Below are 25,066 nucleotides of genomic sequence, written 5' to 3' on the forward strand. Positions count from 1 at the left end.
AATGGTCGCTCCCCTGTGTGGATTCTCATGTGTCTTGTAAGGGCATCCTTCATAGTGAAGCTTTTATTACATTCACTACATGAGAAGGGTCGCTCCCCTGTGTGGATTCTCATGTGTGGTGTGAGGGCACCCTTCTCAGTGAATCTTTTATTACATTCACTACATGAGAATGGTCGCTCCCCTGTGTGGATTCTCATGTGTCTTGTGAGGGCATCCTTCATAGTGAAGCTTTTATTACATTCACTACACGAGAATAGTCCCTCACGTGTGTGGATTCTCATGTGACTTGTGAGGGCACTCTTCACAGAGAAGCTTTTATTACATTCACTACATGAGAATGGTCGCTCCCCTGAGTGGATTCTCATGTGTTTTGTGAGCACACGCTTCTCAGTGAATCTTTTATTACATTCACTACATGAGAATGGTCGCTCCCCTGTGTGGATTCTCATGTGACTTGTGAGGGCACTCTTCACATAGAAGTTTTATTACATTCACTACATGAGAATAGTCCCTCACCTGTGTGGATTCTCATGTGTCTGATGAGGGCACTCTTCACAGGGAAGCTTTTATTGCATTCAATACATGAGAATGGTCGCTCGCTTGTGTGGATTGTCATGTGTCTGGTGAGGGCACTCTTCACAGTGAATCTTTTATTACATTCACTACATGAGAATGGTCGCTCCCCTGTGTGGATTCTTATGTGACTTATGAGGGCACTCTTCTTAGTGAAGCTTTTATTACATTCACTACATGAGAATAGTCGCTCACCTGTGTGGATTCTCATGTGACGTGTGAGGATATACTTCACAGGGAAGCTTTTATTACAATCACTACACATGTATGGTCTTTCACATTTGGGGATTTTCTGATGGTCGGAGAGGCGTGTTGTGCTAATGAAACGTTTTCCAAATTCAGTACAGGAGAATGGTATCTCTCCTGGGTAGATGCTCTTGTGCAAAATTAGCCTATCCTTCCAATGGAAGCTTTTCCCACACTCAGTACAGATAAATGATTTATTTTCAGTGTGAATTCGCCGATGTTCTGTGAAGTTTTTGTTCCTAACAAAACATTTTCCACCTTTAGTGCACGAGAATGGTCTCTCTCTAGTGTGGATTTTCTGATACGAGATTAGTATTTTCTGGCTAATGAAGCTTTTCCCACCCTTTCTATCTATAAATGGTCTCTCTCCTGGGTGGATTTTGTGATGTAATTTTAGCTTATACATACTAATTAAACTTTTCCTCAAATCATTGCAGGGGAAGGGTGTCTCTGGTTTATGTATGTTTAGGTGCTCTTTTAGATTTTTCTTCTGACTGAAGCTTTTCCCACATTTACTGCATAGAAATAGTGTGTGGAAGGGGTGGGATTTCTGGTGCAATATTAAATGCGATTCCTTACCAAAGCTTTTACCACATGAGTCACACAGAAAGGATTTCTTCCCTTTCCCCTTGCTCTGGTGAAGAACAGAAGTCTTTTGATCACTGTTATTGCTCTGGAAGGGGCTCTCTGTGCTCACGTGTCTCTGGTGCTCAGGGATGACTTTGACCTCCATCTCACATGCAGTGACTCCATCCCGTGAGTCTCCTGCAGGGCTGCTCTGCTTCTTCTCTGACTCCTGCAGACTATTCCTTGTGTTTCTCCTCTCAGTCCCTTGTGAAACATTCTCAAAGCCATTTCCTGATTCGCTTGGGATCAGTCCTTCTTCCATAGAATGTTCTTCTTGATTCTCCTCCTTTATGTGCTGTGTGACCTCATCACTTGCTGTTGATAGAAGAAGACATTAATCATGCATTAGTGACCATGCAAATGGATCTGGGTTTCTGATCCTATAATCACTGCTCTGGCAGTGTCACACAGTGATAGAGCTGCACATTTCTGACCAACCACTGGTGACCATGAAAAACATCTAACAATGGGGTTTGCACCAAAAGCCTTATGAGATGAGCTCCTAAATATGTATAACCTAGAGGAGAGGAGAAAGGGGGAGATATGATAGAGACACTTACATACCTGAAAGGTAATAATGCTCAAGAAGTAAACTTCTTTTGAATGGAAAATAATTTGTAGAACAAAGGTCATGATACAAAATTCCAAGGGGGAGACTGGGAATAATATCAAGAGATTTTTTTTTCACAGAAAGTGTGGTGGATGCCTGGAATTACCTCACGGAAGTGTTGGAGATGAAAACTGTAACAGAATATAAAAAATAACAGCGGCATAAACACAGAAGCAAGAGAAGATGGAGAGAATGAGAGATAAGAGATCAGGAATGTAGGTGAGCTTGCTGGAAACAGAGTGGATACTCCATAGATAAAACCTGAGAGGGAGAGAAGAGAGAGGAGAGTGGGGGGTAGGATAAGCTGGGAGGGGAAGGATGAAAGGTACCACAGAGGGAAAGGACTGAGATTGATATCCAGAGAAGGGCAGGTGCGATGACAGTAAAGACAGTGAGATTCTCTTAGGGTGAGAGGAAGAAAACTCTGTAAAGCAACGAACAAGGCAGAAGACAGAATGGCCGAGGAGGTGGAGAATGTGGGAGGCTGACAGTGCACCTGATCTTCCCAAGGGCCAGAAGTGGGGAATGAGATTGGGTAGGGTTAGCGTCAGGAAGAGGAAGGAGAATGGATCCGTAGGTAGGGGAGAAGGGAAAAATGGCCATGAGACAGCTAGAAATATGCAGACAAGCTGAAACCTCCTTATTATATCAGTGCACGGCTAAGTATGTCACGGGGTAATGACAGCCATGAAGCAAGCTCAGACCTCTTGTATCCTGCTGTTCATATTCAGCTAATTATAAAACAAGAATGCACGCGACCGTACATGCATGTAGGGGTGAGTGAGCAAAGTTACGCTGGAGTTTTAAATCACGTGCACAAGTACGTGGGTATGATGTAAAATATGCCTAGCATGTGTACTCAAGCAGATGTAAAGCACATTTTTTCCTTAAGAATTTGTCGGCTTTAACGCGTGCAGGGAAGAGGTTTTTAAAACATGCTCAGGCTAAAGCCATTCCCAGTTTTACCCATTAGCCCACCAGTTTGCCCACTCTATTTTGGGGTCATCCAGACTCTTCTGTTCTTCATCCTGCACTCCCCCCAGTTGAGCAAGACTCCTCACCCTATCGTGTTAGTCCTAAAAAGTGATTTCTGCAGACTTACACCTCATCAGGAGCAGCAGGAAATATACGCAGCTAACAGTGCGCCACGAGCAGCGGCCGCCGGATTTACACACTGAACTGCTGGCCCCGCCCCTTTTTTAGCACGAGCAAGTAATTAGCAGCTTTTGAAATGGAGAAATTACTTACCTGATAATTTCATTTTCCTTAGTGTAGACAGATGGACTCAGGACCAATGGGTATAGTGTACTCCTGATAGCAGTTGGAGACGGATCAGATTTCAATCTGACGTCAGCCCCTAGTACATATATCCCTGCAGGAAGTGCAGCTCTTCAGTATTCTCCTCGAAAAGCATTGTGGATATATGTGTGACTGACTGATTGATTAAATTAATAACTTGATTAACTTGAATAACTTCATAACTTGGTTAAACGTTATAACTTGATTAACTTGATTAATTTGAACTGGTTGATTGACTATAGCTGGAGACCACCAGTGTACTCAACCGGAAAGCGTCTACACCCGGTAGGGTGGATGCCCTAGGTAAATGAAAACGTGGCTTACCCTTGAATCATTTGAAAGTCCATGCGTAACAGCAGCCAAGGGTGGGATGCTGAGTCCATCTGTTTACACTAAGGAAAACAAAATTATCAGCTAAGTAATTTCTCCATTTCCTAGCGTGTAGCAGATGGACTCAGGACCAATGGGATGTATAAAAGCTACTCCCGAACCGGGTGGGAGGCTGCCCGTGACCCACTTAGTACTGCCCTTGCAAATGCCATGTCCTCCTGAGCCTGAACGTCCAGACGGTAGAATCTGGAGAAGGTATGGATGGAGGACCATGACACCGCCCTGCAGATCTCGTCGGGTGACAGCATTCTAGTTTCTGCCTAGGATACTACCTGGGCTCTGGTAGAATGGGCCTTGACCTGTAGAGGCGGTGGCTTGCCTGCTTCTACATAGGCCGCCTTGATAACTTCCTTGATCCAGCGGGCTATGATTGCCTGCGAGGCCGCTTCCCCCTGTCTCTTTCTGCTGTGAAGGACAAAAAGGTGGTCCATTTTTCATACGGGTTCCAACATTTTCATGTATCTGGATAGGAGTCTGCCAATGTTGAGGTGTCGTAGACTACGGGCTTCTTCCGAATTCTTCAAGTCATCCGCCGATGGTAGCGAGATGGTCTGGTTAAGATGGAAGTGTGAGACCACTTTGGGGAGGAACGAGGGAACTGTGCGTAGTTGGATGGATCCCGGCAGGACAGTGCTTGTAGTTCCGAGGTGCGGCGGGCTGAACAAACTGCCAGCAAAAACACAGTTTTTAAGGTTAACAGGCGGAGGGACAGGCCTCAGAGGGGTCTGAAGGCGGTTCCCACTAGGAAATCCAAAACGAGATTGAGATTCCACAGAGGTACCAGCCACTTTAGTGGTGGGAGAATGTGTTTGACTCCTTTCAGGAAGCGTGACACTTCTGGGTGAGAAGCTATGCTGTCGCCCTGGCTCTTGGAGCCGTAGCATGACAATGTGGCCACCTGTACCTTGATGGAGTTGAGGGACAGTCCCTTCTGTAGTCCGTTCTGTAAGATTTCCAGGATCACGGGAACTTTAAATGAGCGTGGCTTGATGTCGTGGTCTTCGCACCAGGCTTCAAATACTTTCCAAATCCTTATGTACTTTAACAATGTGGAGAACGTTCGTGCTCAGAGGAGGGTGTTGATTACAGCCCCCGAGTATCCGCTCTTTCTCAGGTGGGCCCTTTCAATGGCCAGACCGTAAGAGAGAATTGAGCTGGGTCCTCGTGGAGGATCGGACCTTGTTTAGCAGTTCCCTGTGTGGAGGCAGAGGTGGGGGGGGGGGTTTTCCCTGCCAGCAGTCTTCTCATGTCTGCGTACCACGATCTTCTTGGCCAATCTGGAGCCACCAGAAGAACTAGTCCCCTTTATAGCTGTATCTTGTGAATGATTGCGCCCAATAGGGGCCACAGTGGGAAGGCGTATAATAAGGTCCCCGGTGGCCAGGTCTGTACCAGGGCATTGATCCCTTGGGACTGCGGTTCCCGCCTGCGGCTGAAGTATCTGGGTACTTGGGCGTTGGATCTGTTTGCCAGAAGATCCATGTCCGGTGTCCCCCACCATTTCACTATCATTTGGAAGGCTGCGGACGACAGCCTCCATTCCCCTGGGTCTAGACTTTCCCTGCTGAGGTAGTCCGCCGTGATGTTGTCTTTCCCGGCAATGTGGACGGCAGAGATCTCCTGGAGATTTGCCTCCGCCCACGCCATCAGGGGTCTATTTCTAGGGACACCTGTTGGCTTCTGGTTCCCCCCTGTCGGTTGATGTAGGCCACTGTTGTGGCATTGTCCGACATTACTCTGACCGCTTTGATTCAAAGTCTGTGAGTGAACCGCAGACAGGCTAGTCTGACTGCCCGCACTTCTAGGCAGTTGATGTTCCATCCCGCCTCTTCTGCGTTCCACTGCCCTTGGGCGGCTAACTCCTCACAGTGTGCTCCCCATCCTTGTAGACTGGCATCTGTGGTGAGTAGGGTCCAGGTTGGGGAGCATAGTCTTGGTCCCCGACTGATGTGGCTGGCCTGCAGCCACCACCGTAGCTGGGTCCGGACTCTGCTCGGGAGTGATAGACGTACGGTGTAGTTCTGGGACCGTGGGTTCCACCGTGATAGAAGTGAGCGCTGTAGGGGCCTCATGTGGGCTCGCGCCCATGGCACAACTTCCAGTGTGGATGCCATCTGAGGGCTGTAGGGAACTTTGTTTGTGTTGACCACCCATCCTAGGCTCTCCAGTAGAGTTATGACTCTGCTGGTTGCTTGGTGGCTTTCCTCTGGTGACTTTGCCCTGATCAGCCAATTGTCTAGGTAAGGATGTACGAGGACTCCTTCCTTCCTCAGTGTTGCCGCCACCACCACTATTACCTTGGTGAACGTCCGGGGTGCTGTGGCTAACCCGAAGGGTAGTGCCCGGAACTGGTAGTGACGGTCCAGGACTTTGAAGCGTAAATAGCGCTGGTGTTCCTGATGAATTGGAATGTGTAGGTAGGCCTCCGAAAGATCCAGAGATGTGAGACATTCTCCCGGTTGTATCGCCCTTATTACGGATCGTAGGGTTTCCATGCGGAAGCGGGGAATCCTCAGCTGGCGGTTGACCGACTTGAGGTCCAGGATGGGTCTGAATGTTCCCTCTTTCTTGGGGACGATAAAATAAATGGAATAATGTCCAGTATTTATTACTTTTGGAGGCACTGGGGTTATGGCCTCGAGGGCCAGTAGTCTGGACAGTGTAGCTTCCACTGCCGCCCTCTTGAAGAGGCCGTGGCAGGGAAACTCCACGAACTTGTCCGGAGAGTTTCGTAGAAAATCCAGGTAGTACCCCTCCCGAATGATGGCTAGGACCCACTTGTCCGAAATTATCTCGACCCATCTGCGGTAGAATAGAGCTAGTCTGCCCCCTATGGCTTCTTCCCTTGGACAGGTTGGCGGAATCTCATTGTGGGGTGCGGCTGGGGCCTGTACCTGAGTTGGTTCCCCTCTTGTTGTGCTTGTTTCGAAAGGACTGGTTCCTGCCCGTAGGGAGGGGCGCTTGATAGATGCTTCTGTAGGGATTGAAGCGCTGTGAACTTATGCCCCTGGAGGACCTGGGGAAGGGTGGCTGGTTTCTCTCCGTCCTATCCTCCGGCAGGTGCAGCAATGGGGTTTTGCCCCATTTGTCGGCCAGTTTCTCTAGTTCGCTGCCGAACAGGAGGAATCCTTTGAAGGGCATCCTTGTGAGGCGCGTTTTGGAAGATGTGTCGGCCGACCAGCTTCGGAGCCAGAGCTGCCTCCTGGCCACCACCGCAGATGACACTCCTCTGGCCGCTGTGCGCACTAGGTCGGAAGCAGCGTCCGCAAGGAATGATACTGCTGGTTCCATGACTTCTCCCGGGGTGTTGTTCCTGGTCTGGGATAAGCAGGCACGTGTCACTACGGGGCAGCAGACCGCAATTTGTAGACATAGCGGCTATGTCAAATGACTGTTTAAGGATGGATTCCAGATGCCAGTCATGTGCATCCTTGAGCGCTGCTCCTCCCTCCACTTGCATAGTGGTGCGCTTAGAGACCGCGCAGACCATGGTATCAACTCTTGGGCATGCAAGAAGATCTTTGGTTGCTGGATCCAGGGGGTACATGGCTGCCAAAGCTCGTCCCCCTTTGAATGTGGACTCCGGAGCATTCCATTCCAGGTCAATTAGCTGTTGTGCAGCTTGTAACAGAGGGAAATGGCAGGAGGTCTGGCGAAGGCCCTCCAGCAGGGGATTCGGCTTAGGTTCCCCCGAAGAACCTGGGCCTGGGATAGCAAACTCCGTCAGGCATTGGGTGACCAGGTCCGGGAGCTCGTCCTTTGTGAAGAAGCGTCTCATGGTTCGGTGAGGCTCTGTCCCCGGGGGGAGCTCCCCCTATTCTAGGGGCTTGGCTTCCTCTTCAGAGATGTCCGTGTCCCCATAGGTGGGGCTTCTGGGTAGTGGAAGCCTATGCCTAGGTCTTGAAGGGCCTGGGGCATAAAGGTCCTCCAGTGGAGCATGTGGCTGATCAGCCAGAGGTTCAGTTTGCATTTGAACAAAGGAGTGAATCCCTTTGAAGAACTCCACTCATGAGACAGATGCTAGATCCAAGCTGAAGGGCGCTGGTTCCCTGGGGTTCCCCATCTGTGGGGAGGTCCCATTGGGATTTGCTAGGTCCAGGGTACCCCCTGAGGAGCTAGTACTCGGCCCTGGGTGGGACTGGCCCTGACCTGGATCTCCCAGGGCCTCCTCACACTGAGTGCACAGGGCGTCAGCCTCCTCGCTTTGAGCGGCTCTAATGTGGCATGCTGGGCAGAGGCCTTGAGCCTTAACCCTGTTTCTGGTGGTGCCATGGCTGTCGGCGCGTAAACTCTTATGTGCTCTGGTGCGCCTAAGATGTGCGTGTGAGTTGTCTGCGCAGCTGTGCGTCCAGGCTGTAGATATGCGCACAGCTCGGTAGGCGTGCAGGGCGCGCGTATTCTTGTGCGCCCGGCCCTTGTGCGTGCAACTTATGCGTGCAACTTATGCACACAAGGATTATAAGAACATAAGAAAATGCCATACTGGGTCAGAACAAGGGTCCATCAAGCCCAGCATCCTCTTTCCAACAGTGGCCAATCCAGGCCATAAGAACCTGGTAAGTACCCAAAAACTAATTCTATTCCATGTTACCATTGCTAATGGCAGTAGCTATTCTCTAAGTGAACTTAATAGCAGGTAATGGACTTCTCCTCCAAGAACTTATCCAATCCTTTTTTAAACACAGCTATACTAACTGCACTAACCACATCCTCTGGCAACAAATTCCAGAGTTTAATTGTGCGTTGAGTAAAAAAGAACTTTCTCCGATTAGTTTTAAATATGCCTCGTGCTAACTTCATGGAGTGCCCCCTAGTCTTTCTACTATCCGAAAGAGTAAATAACCGATTCACATCTACCCGTTCTAGACTTCTCATGATTTTAAACATCTCTATCATATCCCCCCCCAGTCGTCTCTTCTCCAAGCTAAAAAGTCCTAACCTCTTTAGTCTTTCCTCATAGGGGAGTTGTTCCATTCCCCTTATCATTTTCGTAGACCTTCTCTGTACCTTCTCCATCGCAATTATATCTTTTTTGAGATGCGGCGACCAGAATTGTACACAGTATTCAAGGTGCGGTCTCACCATGGAGCGATACAGAGGCATTATGACATTTTCCGTTTTATTCACCATTCCCTTTCTAATAATTCCCAACATTCTGTTTGCTTTTTTGACTGCCGCAGCACACTGAACCGACGATTTCAATGTGTTATCCACTATGACACCTACATCTCTTTCTTGGGTTGTAGCACCTAATATGGAACCCAACATTGTGTAATTATAGCATGAGTTATTTTTCCCTATATGCATCACCTTGCACTTATCCACATTAAATTTCATCTGCCATTTGGATGCCCAATTTTCCAGTCTCACAAGGTCTTCCTGCAATTTATCACAATCTGCTTGTGATTTAACTACTCTGAACAATTTTGTGTCATCTGCAAATTTGATTATCTCACTCGTCATATTTCTTTCCAGATCATTTATAAATATATTGAAAAGTAAGGGTCCCAATACAGATCCCGGAGGCACTCCACTGTCCACTCCCTTCCACTGAGAAAATTGTCCATTTAATCCTACTCTCTGTTTCCTTTCTTTTAGCCAGTTTCCAATCCATGAAAGGACATCACCTCCTATCCCATGACTTTTTACTTTTCCTAGAAGCCTCTCATGAGGAACTTTGTCAAACGCTTTCTGAAAATCCAAGTATACTATATCTATCGGTTCACCTTTATCCACATGTTTATTAACTCCTTCAAAAAAGTGAAGCAGATTTGTGAGGCAAGACTTGCCCTGGGTAAAGCCATGCTGACTTTGTTCCATTAAACCATGTCTTTCTATATGTTCTGTGATTTTGATGTTTAGAACACTTTCCACTATTTTTCCTGGCACTGAAGTCAGGCTAACCGGTCTGTAGTTTCCCGGATCACCCCTGGAGCCTTTTTTAAATATTGAGGTTACATTTGCTATCCTCCAGTCTTCAGGTACTATGGATGATTTTAATGATAAGTTACAAATTTTTACTAATAGGTCTGAAATTTCATTTTTTAGTTCCTTCAGAACTCTGGGGTGTGTACCATCCGTTCCAGGAGATATACTACTATTCAGTTTGTCAATCAGGCCTACCACATCTTCTAGGTCCACCGTGATTTGATTCAGTCCATCTGAATCATTACCCATGAAAACCTTCTCCATTACGGGTACCTCACCAGCATCCTCTTCAGTAAATACCGAAGCAAAGAAATCATTTAATCTTTCCGCGATGGCCTTATCTTCTCTAAGTGCCCCTTTAACCCCTCAATCGGATATATTTTAAAAAGTTTTTACTGTGAGTTTTTGCTTCTACAGCCAACTTCTTTTCAAATTCTCTCTTAGCCTGTCTTATCAATGTCTTACATTTAACTTGCCAACGTTTATGCTTTATCCTATTTTCTTCTGTTGGATCCTTCTTCCAATTTTTGAATGAAGATCTTTTGGCTAAAATAGCTTCTTTCACCTCCCCTTTTAACCATGCCAGTAATCATTTTGCCTTCTTTCCACCTTTCTTAATGTGTGGAATACATCTGGACTGTGCTTCTAGAATGGTATTTTTTAACAATGACCACGCCTCTTGGACATTTTTTACTTTTGTAGCTGCTCCTTTCAGTTTTTTTCTAACAATTTTTCTCATTTTATCAAAGTTTCCCTTTTGGAAGTTTAGCACGAGAACCTTGGATTTGCACACTATTCCTCTTCCAGTCATTAAATCAAATTTGATCACATTATGATCACTATTGCCAAGCAGCCCCACCACCGTTACCTCTCTCACCAAGTCCTGTGCTCCACTGAGAATTAGATCTAAAATTGCTCCCTCTCTCGTCGGTTCCTGAACCAATTGCTCCATAAAGCTATCATTTATTCCATCCAGGAACGTTATCTCTCTAGCGTGACCCGATGATACATTTACCCAGTCAATATTGGGGTAATTGAAGTTTCCCATTATTACTGCACTACCAATTTGGTTAGCTTCCCTAATTTCTCTTAGCATTTCACTGTCCGTCTCACCATCTTGACCAGGTGGACGGTAGTATACCCCTGTCACTGTAGTCTTCCCCGACACACAAGGGATTTCTACCCATAAAGATTCAATTTTGTATTTAGTCTCATGCAGGATGTTTATCCTGTTGGACTCTATGCCATCCCGGACATAAAGCGCCACACCTCCTCTCGAGTGCTCCTCTCTGTCATTGCGATATATAAATTGTACCCCGGTATAGCACTGTCCCATTGGTTATCCTCTTTCCACCATGTCTCTGAGATGCCAATTAAGTCTATGTCATCATTCACTGCTATACATTCTAATTCTCCCATCTTACTTCTTAGACTTCTGGCATTAGCATACAAACATTTCAAAGTTTGTTTTTTGTTTGTATTTTCATTCTGCTTTTTAATTGATAGGGATAAGTTAGAATTTTTTAGCTCAGGTGAGTTTTTAGTTACAGGCACTTGGACTACTTTTCTAATTATTGGAACCTCACTGTCTGGATGCCCTAATTCTAATGCATCATTAGTATCCTTTAAAGATACCTCTCTCCGAACCATGCGCTGCTGAGCGACTTTCGGCTTTCCCCTTTGTTCTAGTTTAAAAGCTGCTCTATCTCCTTTTTAAAGGTTAGCGCCAGCAGTCTGGTTCCACCCTGGTTAAGGTGGAGCCCATCCCTTCGGAAGAGACTCCCCCTTCCCCAAAAGGTTCCCCAGTTCCTAACAAAACTGAATCCCTCTTCCTTGCACCATCGTCTCATCCACGCATTGAGACTCTGGAGCTCTGCCTGCCTCTGGTGACCTGCGCGTGGAACAGGGAGCATTTCAGAGAATGCTACCCTGGAGGTTCTGGATTTAAGCTTTCTACCTAAGAGCCTAAATTTGGCTTCCAGAACCTCCCTCCCACATTTTCCTATGTCGTTGGTGCCCACATGTACCACGACAGCCGGCTCCTCCCCACGACTGTCTAAAATCCTATCTAGGTGACGCGTGAGGTCCGCCACCTTCGCACCAGGTAGGCATGCTACCAGGCGATCCTCATGTCCACCAGCCACCCAGCTATCTACATTCCTAATAATCGAATCACCAACTATGACGGCCAACCTAACCCTTCCCTCCTGGGCAGTAGGCCTTGGGGAGATATCCTCAGTGCGAAAGGACAATGAATCACCTGGAGAGCAGATCCTTGCTACAGGATCCTTTCCTGCTGCACCTGGTTGGTGCTCTCCCAGCATGAGACCTTCTTCCTCCAAGGCAGCACCAGGGCTGCCAGTCTGAAGTTGGGACTTGACTACTATGTCCCTGAAGGTCTCATCTATATACCTCTTTGTCTGCCTCAGCTCCTCCAGGTCTGCCACTCTAGCCTCCAGAGATCTGACTCGTTCTCTGAGAGCCAGGAGCTCTTTGCATCGCATGCACATGTACAACTTCTCACCAGTGGGTAAAAAAATCATACATGTGACACTCGATGCAAAAGACTGGGAAGCCCCCTCTTGCTGCTGGACTGCTGCCTTCATCTCAGTTTTGATCAGTTCCTAGTTAAGTTTTAGGTTGCTATGGGAGTAGGAATGTGTCTAACGTCCTTTAAATGTATTAGTGAATTCACTATGTGTCTGGTAGTGGCCTACTGGGCTCTGATCGAATTCTCAATAAAGGTTTTGTTGATTTTTTTTTTTTTTTTGTGAAAGTGGCACCTGCCTATAAATTAAGGGATGAGCTAGGGGTGGGTGGGTGAGGGGTGGGAGGGTTGGGAAATACAAACAGTCTAACTTCAGTTAGTCAGCCTGAGTGACTCACAGCTCTCTTGATTAACAAATGTTGGTCCCTATTCAAACCCAATCACACTACCTCAACACCTTTCCAAGGTGAGTAACTGAGCTGAACTATTCAACTTTTTTACTTAGGTATACACTGCTCCTAGCTTATTTCTAGCTTCTGGATACTTTTTGGGTTGGGTTTTTTTTGCGGGGGTTTTTTTTTTTCAGTACACTCAGTTAGTATTAAATTCAAACACTCAGTTCTTTAAAAGTCTGGAGAACATGTGTAAGTCTATGAGCACACGTGCTTTGTGCGCTTAGCTCGGTTTTGTGCGCTCGGGCTGAACGGCGAACGGAGCGGCGAATAGGGCCAAGATGGCGACGGCAAGCCCGCGGGCAATATGGCGACCCGCTTGGAGGGTCTCCACATGGGTAGACCCTTGGAAATAGCCGGGGCCTGGCCCTGCTAGGGCGGATCAACCCAGTGGCACTGGTCCCGGCCGGTGACCTGTGCTCCTCCTCGATCCTCGGAGACCGGATTCAAGCAGAAGATTTTTACCTTATCTTGTGTTCAGTGCAGGAGAGCGGGGCTCGTCTTCAGGTAGGTTTCTCCTTTAAATTTTGGTTTTCTTCTTTGAATTTGGTTCTAACGCTGTGAGAGCGTGCAGACAGTCCCTAACTGCTATGGAGACGGAAAATACTGAAGAGCTGCACTTACTGCAGGGGTATATGTACTAGGGGCTGACGTCAGATTGAAATCTGATCCGTCTCCAACTGCTATCAGGAGTACACTATACCCATTGGTCCTGAGTCCATCTGCTACACGCTAGGAAATTCATGTCGCTCACATGTGGCCACGTATTCATCTTTCAGTGCGAGTAACGCTTTTAAAAAAAGATCCAAACAACTAATCTCAGGTGCCAGCTCAGACACAGAGCAATGCTGCTGCTGGAGGCAGGAGAAAAGTCACAAACGACCTTCAGTAAATCAGCCCTCGAGTCCACTAAACATGTAGATAATGCAATTTTTACCTAGGGAGATGAGGGTCTCATAATTCTCCTTCATCACCTCCCTGTAAAGCTCCTTCTGCCCTTCATCTAAATACCCCCACTCCTCCTGGGAGAAATAGACAGCGATATCCTCAAACGTCATCTGCACCTGAAACACAAATCAGAAACACTCAGGGACACGTGGAGGGGCTCAGTAAGCATTAAATCTCAGCTGGATTTATTCTCCTATCATTTTATCATTGAAAAGAGGGCACCAGTACTCCTCTTCCCCAGGAAATGCCAGATTTGTTCTCTCTGTGTTGCCCTAGAATCAGTTTCCTCCATAGACCCCAGGGTTTTCAAATCAAACTGGAAAATATTCTCTAATGCCAGAGACAAGAGAATATGAAATGTCATTGCGTGGATAAATCACATTATAATAAAAAGAAAGCTATAAGAGCATTATCCAGAACATCAGGAGGACTCACTGTGCTAAATCCTAACAGGGCAGGAAGAGTTTGGTGTCCTGGCCAGTGACATATCTCCCATTGTGATGTACGAATTCTGTATTCAGGGGTGTTGCAAACCATGGGCACATTTATTTATTTATTTTATTTATTTATAACTTTTATATACCGAGGTTCAATTAACAGAATTAATTATCACTTCGGTTTACATTACAACCAGCAAACGACAACAATGACATAGTCTTGTCTTACAATGAACAAGGTGGAGAAGCCTGGATAAACAGTGAAAGTGTTTTGAATTACATTGAACAGAGTGGAGATAAAACTTGTAAAAACAACATATGGGAGAAGGTGAAGTGAAAGCGTGGTGAGATGTACTCGAAGGGTGAAAAAAATGGTATGGCAGGGTTGGTTAAAGGGGTGAGAAGGGGATGAAAATGGTGGCTTTGTTACAAATACTTAGGATACACATAGGGATCATGCCCTAAATCTCAAACAGCTGTTTGATTTCCTTCTCTGCAGGGAAAAGGAAAGGAGAAATTAATACTTACCTGATAATTTCCTCTCTTCTGCATTCAGGCAGGTCAATCCACACAAATGGGTTATGTACCTCTACCAGCAGGTGGAGACAGAGTAGAAGCAGATATGTAAGACATATAGCCCTATCCCAACATCAGCCTACAAGTATTCTCTGCAAAAGCCAAACTGTGGACAAACTGCTCATACTGCCTACCAATTGAGAACTCTGAGCTCAGTCAAAAGAGCTAACATTTACTAAGCTAAGGAGCTGGTCATGACACTTACCAATCCTGAAATGAGTAACAGATATAATACTCAGCGTCATCCGTACCTAGAAGACAAACTGAAAGCAAGATGGCAGCTGAGGGTGGATTGTGGATCAGCCTGCCTTCCTTAGAGGAAAGGACATTTTTTTATTTTATTTTAATTTTATCATAATTAGGAATTTCTCCTTCCTGTTCACTCAGGCTGGCCAATCCACACCAGTGGGATGTACCAAAGCTGCCCAGGGACCCAGCAACATCGCACATGCTAAGGCCCGTGTCTTCCTGAGCCCAAACGATCAAGTTGAATGCCTGGAAGGGTGCGTAAGGACGACCGCTGATGACTTACATAATCCAATAAAGGACTAGAGTTGCCCGCGCCGGTGGCTCACCCTGTATACCTCCGCCATGGAGCACAGTTGACCAGACTTACTGAGAGGATTAATAACCTCCAAGTACTGTATCAGATGCCACTTGACAGCCAGAGCATGCAAGAGACGATATTCACTCTCCTCTGAATTCCTTTCCAGTGTGGCCAGGGAAGTAAACAGAGTCAAATAAAATTCCGAAACTACTTTGGGCCAAAAGAAGGTAGAGTCCGAAGCTGTACTGCCCTTAGAGTCACAGGCAGGAACGGCTCACGGCAAGAAAAAGCCTGTAGCTCGGAAACTCGACGTCCTGAGCAGATTACCTTGAAGACTGTTTTTCTAGGGTTAAGAACCTTCAAGAAGAAGCTATGCCTTGAGGCGACTGTTTTAATGTATTTCCGCCCTGGAGGCGACTGTTCAGTTCCTTGTAAACCGGTGCGATATGTATTCTTTACAGGAACATCGGTATATAAAAATTAAAAATAAAAAAAAATAAATGTTGCAGTTGAAAAGGTAGGACTCGAAAGAAATCCACAATCAGATTAAGTTACCATAAGGACACTGGTAGCCCCAAGGGAGGATGAAGATGCTTAACTTCCTTCACGAACAGAGACACATCCAGACGGGGAAACAAAAACCCACCAAGAACTCGCCTCCTATAACAAGGAGTTAAGGGCCAAGCCTTTAAGCAATCTGTCCTGAAAAATTTCAAAATTAATAAAATTTCCACTTTGAGAGGCTGAGAACCTCGCTCCTCACACAAGGCCTCAAAAACTCGCCTGACTCTCACATAAGCCCGAGATATAGAAATATACATATTTTTTTTATTTTAGCCTGATGCAAAGTGAAAGCACTGCAGCAGAATAACCATGCTTCAATAACTTGAGCCCTCTCAAGGGCCAAACTGTAAGAGAAAATCGACCCGGATTGTCATGTAGAATGGGTCCCTACAGTCATACATCCTTCCCGGGAGGTAGCCTAAGAGGCCTGCCCACCAGCAGCCACTGCAGATCAGGACACCACAGCCATCGGGCCCAATCCGTTGCCACCAAAAGCAGGGTTTCTATCGCAATCTTTCAAACAATCATGCCCAGTAGTGGCCATGATGTGAAAACTGTCCCGCAGTCATGCCTGAATGAGAGCATCAATCCAACAACTTTCAGATCCCTTCTTCGACTAAATAACTTTGGAACCCTGAGCAAGACGGCCCTTACATTGCCCTTTCCAGTAATGTGGCAGGCTAATATTTCTAAAAGATGTGCTCATACTATGGCAGAGCAACATCTATCTCCTCTGTCAATTGTTAGGTTTGGTTCTAGACTGATAATGAAATCCACAGTTGCCACATTTTCTGACATTATCCTGCCCGCTTGAGTCTCTAAATGCTTGATGGACATTAAGCACAGCAGTCGAACTGCACGAGCTTCCAAACTATTGATGCTCCACTGATGATCCTCGGTGTTCCAGCGACCTTGCACCCGCAACTCCTGACAGTGAGCCCCCCAACCTTGAAGGTTTGCATCTGTCATTAGCACTAACCCTTCTAGCGTTTCACAGGAATATCCCTCCCTCAGATGGAAAGCGAAGCCTCACCATGCAGTCCTGAGACTGCGGATTCCACCAGAAAGCAACGTGCTTTGAAGAGGCCTCAAGTGCTCTCTCACCCAGGGGACAACCTCAACGGTGGCTGCCATCAAACCCAGATTCTGAAGAAACAAAAAGCACTCTGTTGGACGAAAGGCCCTTTTCTGGGTTTAAACTCGAGCAATTGACTTCTAATACGACTTTCTGGCAGAAATACTCTGCCCGGCTTCGTATCACAACAAATATCGGGCTACTCCAATGTCTTAGACGGCTGTAAACTGCTTTCAGCCAAGTTCACCACCCAGCCTTCTTGTAGTAGAAACTAAATTGCAAGAAGCCAAGTGACTCTCTCCCATGCTTCTGGCCTGAATCAACCAATCACCCAGATATAGGTGAACCAGGATGCCGTTTTTCCGTAAGGACGCCGCTAGCACCATGACCTTAGAGAATCTGGGTGCCAAGGCCAGCCCAAAGAACAAGGCCTGTCACTGATCATAACGTCCTAGAATGGCAACTTCAAGAACCACTGATGTTCCCTGCGAATGGGAATATGCAGAAATACCTGCAGCAGATCTAGAGACACAAACATTTCCCCAACTGCACTGCCAATAATACAGAGCACAAAGTTTCCATACAGAAATGAGTTACCCGCAAATGTCGATTGACTCCTTTGGGCCGAAAGGATCCCTCCTTTCTGGGTGCGCCCAAAATAAATGGGATAGCGGCTTGTGTTTTCTTGCAACTTGGGAACAGGAATTACAGCCTTCAAGCCCAACAGCCTCCTTAAATTAGTCTCCACTGCCACTCTCTTCCGTAGGGATTCGCAGGGAGAAACCATAAAGGCCTCCAGAAGAAAGCAAAAAAACACCAAAGTATAACCTTCGCTTATCACTTCCCAAAGGCCCAACGTGATCTGGACCTACTCTGAAATAAGTGAGATAGATGTCCCTCTATCTCTGCCCCAGCAGGTGAGACTGCAGGTCTTCACTGTGAAGATCAAGGTGCACCGTTCCCGGAGCCCGCATTCTTCCCAGGCTTCTAGGCCAAAAGGTCAAGACTCTGAAAAGTCGCTCCCCTATAAAAAGGAATACACCTGTAGTCTCTAGCGTGGCCTCTTGCCCCAAAGGGACACGCTGCCTGCTTGATACTCTCTGGCAAATGAAGGTCCTTGGACTCCGCTAATCTAAATGCCATTTTCTTCAAGTCACTGCAATAAAAGAGAACCCTTAAAGGGTAACTTCATGAAAGTAGACTTAGAAATTGTGTCTGCTGACTAATTTCACAGTCACAGCTGATGCCTAGCTCCAGAGTTTCAATGCGTGGATGAGACGATGGTGCAGGGAAGAGGATTCAGCTTTATTAGGAATTGGGGAAACTTTTGGGGAAAGGGGAGACTTTTCCGAAAGGATGGGCTCCACCTTAACCACAGTGGAACCAAGCTGCTGGCACTAACTTTCAAAAAGGAGATAGAGCAGCTTTTAAACTAGAACAAGGGGGAAAGCCGACAGTCACTCAGCAGTGCATGATTCGAAGAAATGTATCCTTGAAGGATACTAATGAAACAGGAGAATTAGGGCATCCCAGCAGAGAGGTTCCATTAAAAGCAAACATAGTCCATGTGCCTATATGTAAAAAATCACTGAAGCTAATGATTTCCAAATTATCCCTAACAACTGAAAAGCAGGTTGTTAATACAAACAAAAAACACACTTTGAAATGTCTGTATGCCAATGCCAGAAGTCTCAGAAATAAGATGGGAGAGTTAGAGTGTATAGCAGCAAATGATGAGATTGGCATAATTGGCATCACAGAGACTTGGTGGAAGGAGGATAACCAATGGGACAGTGCCATATCAGGGTACAAATTATATCGCAATGATAGGGTCAACTTGGTGGAGGTGTGGTACTTTATGTCTGGGAGGGTATAGAGTCCAACAGGATAAAGATAATACAAGAGACTAAATGCTCAGTAGAATCTATATGGGTAGAAATCCCATGTGCGTTGGGTAAGAGTATAAAGATAGGAGTATACTACCGTCCACCTGGACAAAATGGTCAGACAGATGATGAAATGCTTAGAGAAATCAGGGAAGCAAACCAATTTGGCAGTGCAATAATAATGGGAGATTTCAATTACCCCAATATTGACTCGGTAAATGTAACATCAGGACTTGCTAGAGATATAAAGTTCCTGGATGTAATAAATGACTGCTTCATGGAGCAATTGGTTCAGGAACCAACAAGAGAGGGAGCTATTTTAGATTTAATTCTTAGTGGAACACAGGATTTGGTGAGAGAGGTAACAGTGGTAGGGCCACTTGGCAACAGTGATCATAACATAATCATATTTAAACTAATAACTGGAAGGAGGACAATAAGTAAATTTGCAGCTCTAACACTAAACTTTCAAAAGGGAAACTTTGATAAAATGAGGAAAATAGTTAGAAAAAAACTGAAAGGTGTAGCTGCAAAGGTTAAAAGTGTTCAACAGGCATGGACATTGTTTAAAAATACAATCCTAGAGGCGCAGTCCATACGTATTCCACACATTAAGAAAGGTGGAAGGAAGGCAAAACGATTACTGTCATGATTAAAAGGTGAGATGAAAGAGGCTATTTTAGTCAAAAAAAAATCCTTCAAAAATTGGAAGAAGGATCCATCTAAAGTTAAGTGTAAAACATTGATAAGACAGGAGAAGAGAGAATTTGAATTGAAGTTGGCCATAGAAGCAAAAACTCATAATAAAAACTTTTAAAAATATATCCGAAGCAAGAAACCTGTGAGGGAGTCGGTTGGACCATTAGATGACAGAGGGGTTAAAGGGGCTGTTAGGGAAGATAAGGCCATTGCAGAAAGACTAAATGAATTCTTTGCTTCCGTGTTTACTAATGAGGCTGTTGGGGAGATACCAGTTCCGGAAATAGTTTTCAGGGGTGATGAGTCAGACGAACTGAACGAAATCACTGTGAACCTGAAAGATGTGGTAGGCCAGATTGACAAACTAAAGAGTAGCAAATCACCTGGAACGGATGGTATGCATCCTAGGGTACTGAAGGAATTCAAAAATGAAATTTCTGATCTATTAGTTAAAATGTGTAACCTATCATTAAAATCATCCATTGTACCTGAAGACTGGAGGGTGGTCAATGTAACCCCAATATTTAAAAAAGGCTCCAGGGGTGATTCGAGTAACTATAGACCAGTCAGCCTGACTTCAGTGCTGGGAAAAATAGTGGAAACTATTCTCAAGATCAAAATCTTAGAGCATATAGAAATTCATGGTTTAATGAAACACAGTCAACATGGATTTACCCAAGGGAAGTCTTGCTTAACAAATCTGCTTCATTTATTTGAAGGGGTTAATAAACATGTGGATAAAGGTGAACCGATAGATGTAGTGTATTTGGATTTTCAGAAGGCATTTGACAAAGTCCTTCATGAGAGGCTTCTAAGAAAACTAAAAAGTCATGGGATAGGAGGCGATGTCCTTTCGTGGATTACAAACTGGTTAAAAGACAGGAAACAGAGAATAGGATTAAATGGTCAATTTTCTCAGTGGAAAAGGGTAAACAGTGGAGTGCCTCAGGGATCTGTACTTGGACCGATGCTTTTCAATATATATATAAATGATCTGGAAAGGAATGTGATGAGTGAGGTTATCAAATTTGCGGATGATACAAAATTATTCAGAGTAGTTAAATCACATGCGGATTGTGATACATTACAGGAGGACCTTGCAAGACTGGAAGATTGGGCATCCAAATGGCAGATGAAATTTAATGTGGACAAGTGCAAGGTGTTGAATATAGGGAAAAATAATCCTTGTTGTAGTTACACGGTTAGGTTCCATATTAGGAGCTACCACCCAGGAAAAAGATCTAGGCATCATAGTGGATAATACTTTAAAATCGTCGGCTTAGTGTGCTGCAGCAGTCAAAAAAGCAAACAGAATGTTAGGAATTATTAGGAAGGGAATGGTTAATAAAACGGAAAATGTCATAATGCCTCTGTATCGCTCCATGGTGAGACCGCACCTGGAATACTGTGTACAATTCTGGTCGCCACATTAAAAAAAGATATAGTTGTGATGGAGAAGGTACAGAGAAGGGCAATCAAAATGATAAAGGGGATGGAGCAGCTCCCTTATGAGGAAAGGCTGAAGAGGTTAGGGCTGTTCAGCTTGGAGAAGAGACGGCTGAGAGGGGATATATGATAGAGGTCTTTAAGATCATGAGAGGTCTTGAACGAGTAGATGTGAATCGGTTATTTACACTTTCGAATAATAAACTAGGGGGCATTCCATGAAGTTAGCAAGTAGCACATTTAAGACTAATCGGAGAAAATTCTTTTTCACTCAATGCACAATAAAGCTCTGGAATTTGTTGCCAGAGGATGTGGTTAGTGCAGTTAGTGTAGGTGGGTTCAAAAAAGGTTTGGATGAGTTCTTGGAGGAGAAGTCCATTATCGGTTATTAATCAAGTTTACTTAGGGAATAGCCACTGCTATTAATTGCATCAGTAGCATGGGATCTTCTTAGTGTTTGGGTAATTGCCAGGTTCTTCTGGCCTAGTTTGGCCTCTGTTGGAAACAGGATGCTCGGCTTGATGGACGTTGGTCTGACCCAGCATGGCAATTTCTTATGTTCTTATGTCCATCTGCTGGTAGAGGTGCATAACCCACTTGTGTGGATTGGCCTGAGTGCAGAAGGAGGAGGGGCTGAAAAGGGAGCAGAGCAGGTGTTTTCTTTTCTGCAGTCTCTGATCCAAACTTACCTTCTCCCCCTCCTATGCCCACGGGAGTGGGAGGGGGTGAGACTGAGCAGGCACTGCAGGCAGCACAGGTGCAGAGCAATGTGAATTCTCCTCTGCTGTGTCCTGTGCTTTAGTCTCACTCCCTCCCCCCCTGTCCCCTTATTCAACAGGAGTGAGAAGCTGGACCAGATTCAGATAAGGCCACAGGCTGGGATCCCAGGACTCAGGATTCAGCTGAGGGCAGAGCGGGGAAGAGGAAGGAGGCATCCTAGAGCCTAATCAGGGAGCTGTTAAGAGACTGATGGGGAGGGAAAGGAGGAAAATACTGAAAGGGATGAGGTGAAGAAAGGGGTGAATACTGATGATACAAGAAGAGGACACGGGAGAAGATAAATATTTTTGGAGATGAGGAGGGGGTTGAATGTTGGGGGGAGTATGAGAAGCTGAGGGGGATCCAGTATCCTCCCCCTTCTCCCTGAAATCAGCAATGCACATCTGGATTGTTGTGATGAGAGCCAGGGTATGGGGGTGCATGAGAGCCTTGTGGGAGGGGTAGATGTGTGTGGGAAGAAGAGGGGCTGAGTGTGGCCCCAGGAGACGGAGTGCACAAAAGTATTGGTGGTAACAGAGGTGGAGCCTAGGGAAGGTCTTGATGGGCCAGGACCAACCGACTTTTCCATCAGATCCATCCAATTTTCTTTGTGCATTTGCAAGTTTCCCTTAGGGCCAATTGGAAACAGCCAGCAGCTCCTCCCAATGTAGGAAGACTTCTTCCAGCAGTGGTGGAAGCTCTGGAAAGAATTTGCAAGGTAATTTGCAAGAAGGAGGCTGCGTGGTGGCAGGAAGATCACCAGCGCAGTGCCAGCAGCCTAAGCCTGGGTTAGAGGCATTGGGGAGAAATGATCAGCATCAAGCCTGGTGGAGGATGGAGTCTGACTGAGAGAGGCTGCTGGAGCTTGGTCATGGGGGTTGAATGTGAGGTAGCAGGGGAAGGGCTTGGGGACAGGCTGGGTTGTAAAGAACGTCAGCTTAAAACATGCGTCTGTACGATGATGGCACTGTCTGTATGTGCTGCTGATAGGTACTGCAGGAGATCTCCATCCCAGGGCAAGTCTGACTCACTCATCCGGGGGTACCTGAGGGCTGCTAGATTCTGGGTTACTACAGGACAGGGATTTCTCCAATCAGACTAACTTTACCCAGGTAGCTCCGAATATCAAGTTTCTCCAGCTAAATTTTCTACAAATAATGAGTTATGAGCAACCCAAACAAAGTTTCACAGGAGAGTAGGGGGAGGAATTTGTATTTCCAGTTTTGTAAAGGCAACTAAAAAGTTACCCAGACAAGCCCTTGGGAGCATCAAACTCTCAGTGTAAAAAGGCAAAGGTGAGAGGAGGAGGCAGAGGGGAAACTAAAGAAATCACAGGAAGCAGAAACTGAGAGGATCCTTAAGCAGGAGGAGGAGCTGCTGCTGTATGAGGGGGAGAAGCAGGAAGAAGAGCCTGAGCGGTTGCAGAGAATAAGGAGCCCAAAGAATGGATTCAGTGAGTGGCTGGGGGGATGGGAACAGTCCCAGGCTGCATCCCCTGCCCCCCTCCTACCTGCTGAGCAGAAAGCCCTGCAGCCATTCTCCTGCCCCTTCTCCAGAGCAGGATTTCCAGCCCAGGCTCCCTCCCTGCACGTTCCCTGGGGTGGGGGATGGGAACAGTCCCAGGCTGCATCCCCTGCCCCCCTCCTACCTGCTGAGCAGAAATCCCTGCAGCCATTCTCCTGCCCTTCTCAATCATCAGCTTCTCCCTTAATGGCTGAAGGAAGAGGAGGAAGGAAGAGGAGGAGAGCAAAGCAAGGAGAAGTGCAAGGAAGAGGAAGGGGAAGGCAAGGCTGGGAATTGTGGGAAGTGTAGTCCCAGGGTATGGTTTGCTGTAATTCGCTGATTTAGTAAGCCACATCTCATTTATAATAAGGAAAATGGTAACTCTGAAGGGAGAGATGAAGCAGGAGAGGGAGGGATCCTGGGGTTGAGCGGCCTCTGACTGCTGCCCTCTGCCTCCCCCGCCCAGCACTGACAGCAGGAGCTGATGCTGCACACAAGGCTGCAGGATTCAGGATCAGCTGGGACTGCACTCTCAGGAATATTGGGACTGGCAGACTGGGAGCTCAGATTCATACATTATACCTGGAAGGAGAGCATCAGCTTGATGAGGAAGGAAGCAATCCTGTAGCTAAATCCTGCCCTCAGGATGATGTAGTATCCTCTAGCACTGAGAATAGTTCTCCAGGAGCAGGGGTCCAAGAGGGAAGACTGGGAGCTCAGATCCATACATTATACAATGAGCAAGAGAAACTCTCTATAATCTCATTGCATAAAGAAAAAACAGCAGCTATAGCAGCAAAATACATGCTATCCTGCCACCAGACCACAAATGAAACCTGACTAGGGACGATATGCAACATAAGAACATAAAAATTGCCATCCTGGGTCAGTCTGAGGATGCATCAAGCCCAGTATCCTGTTTCCATTAGTGGTCAATCCAGGACACAAGAACCTGGCAAGATCCCAACCAGTAAATAGTTCCCATGCTGCTATCACACAGTGAGAAGCAGTGGCTATTCTCTAAGTCAGTGGTTCCCAACCTTTTTTCGGTCGGGACACACCTGACAGATGGTTCTCACATGCATGGCACACTGACCCATGATCATCACGGGCCTAGATGTAAAAGTACATTTTGCATCCACGGGAACCTCCTGACCCACAATAATGGATGTAAAGCAGAATTACTTGGCGGCTCTTCCACCAAGCCTTCTCTGACCCCCCAGACACACACTAGTTTGCCCTTATTCTATACCTGAACGATGGTCTTTTTCTCCTCCTGAACGATGGACTCTGGCACTTCTAAGCACATTATGCTTTAACCTGTCTTCTTTTGTATTATATTTATAATTACTGCCTGCTTTAACCTCTTTCCAGCTGATTAAGCTTCCAAGTTCTTACTCCTTGTTGAGTGTAACTTTGCCTCTTCCACTTCAATTGTTTATTTACTTTAGTTGTCGCTTCAGTTTTTTACCCTTGTTCGATGTAAACCGATCCGATATGGTTATTACTATGAAGGTCGGCATAGAAAAGTGTTAAATAAATAAATAAATTATGACATTCCCCATACAATTCACCCTACAAAAAAGATATTCTGGTTCTGGTGTCATCTCAGTAACAGCAACTCAAACTCCTTCTCCTTCCAGGCTCAATAGCCCTACTTATGAAAAGACAGTAGTTTATCACCAATGCATGTCCTCTTAAGAAAACACAACAAATAAGACTGATACAAACACTTACATGCTAGTAAAATATCTCATCTCGGTAACAGAGACAGAACCGACCTAACATACTCCCAGGATCTGTAGTAATGCACATAAACTAATCCGCACACAGTTACAACTGTATTATGGAATGCACTCAACCAGTAACAACCCTATCTATGAAAAGGCAACACTACAAATATTAAATCAGGCCCTAAAAACCAATACACCTCTTATTAGGAAAACAGAACTAGCAAGTAGCTATAGATCCCCACACAGAAATAATTGTAAAACTATACTAATAAGCAGAATA

The 25,066-nt window shown here is 45.9% G+C and overlaps 1 protein-coding gene across 1 annotated transcript; it reads right to left on the reverse strand.

The window, feature by feature from the left end:
- Positions 1-469: 469 nt before the first annotated feature.
- Positions 470-23,408, reverse strand: LOC115083169 (gastrula zinc finger protein XlCGF57.1-like). Its single transcript, XM_029586975.1, has 3 exons — positions 23,199-23,408; positions 13,551-13,677; positions 470-1,761 (listed from the first exon to the last, which is right to left on the reverse strand). The coding sequence occupies exons 1-3, from the start codon at positions 23,406-23,408 to the stop codon at positions 470-472; spliced, it is 1,629 nt and encodes a 542-aa protein (XP_029442835.1).
- Between the last annotated feature and the right edge of the window lie 1,658 nt (positions 23,409-25,066).

The sequence above is a fragment of the Rhinatrema bivittatum genome, chromosome 2 (genome assembly GCF_901001135.1).
Source record: "Rhinatrema bivittatum chromosome 2, aRhiBiv1.1, whole genome shotgun sequence".
NCBI lineage: Eukaryota > Metazoa > Chordata > Amphibia > Gymnophiona > Rhinatrematidae > Rhinatrema > Rhinatrema bivittatum.

Coding starts and splice junctions, on each gene's coding strand:
- LOC115083169 (XM_029586975.1), bottom strand. CDS start 23,408: ATGTGGCTTACTAAATCAGCGAATTACAGCAAACCATACCCTGGGACT. Junction 13,678..23,198: donor CAGGGATTTCTGCTCAGCAG/GTAGGAGGGGGG, acceptor TTTGTGTTTCAG/GTGCAGATGACGTTTGAGGA. Junction 1,762..13,550: donor TGAGACCCTCATCTCCCTAG/GTAAAAATTGCA, acceptor TTCTATCAACAG/CAAGTGATGAGGTCACACAG.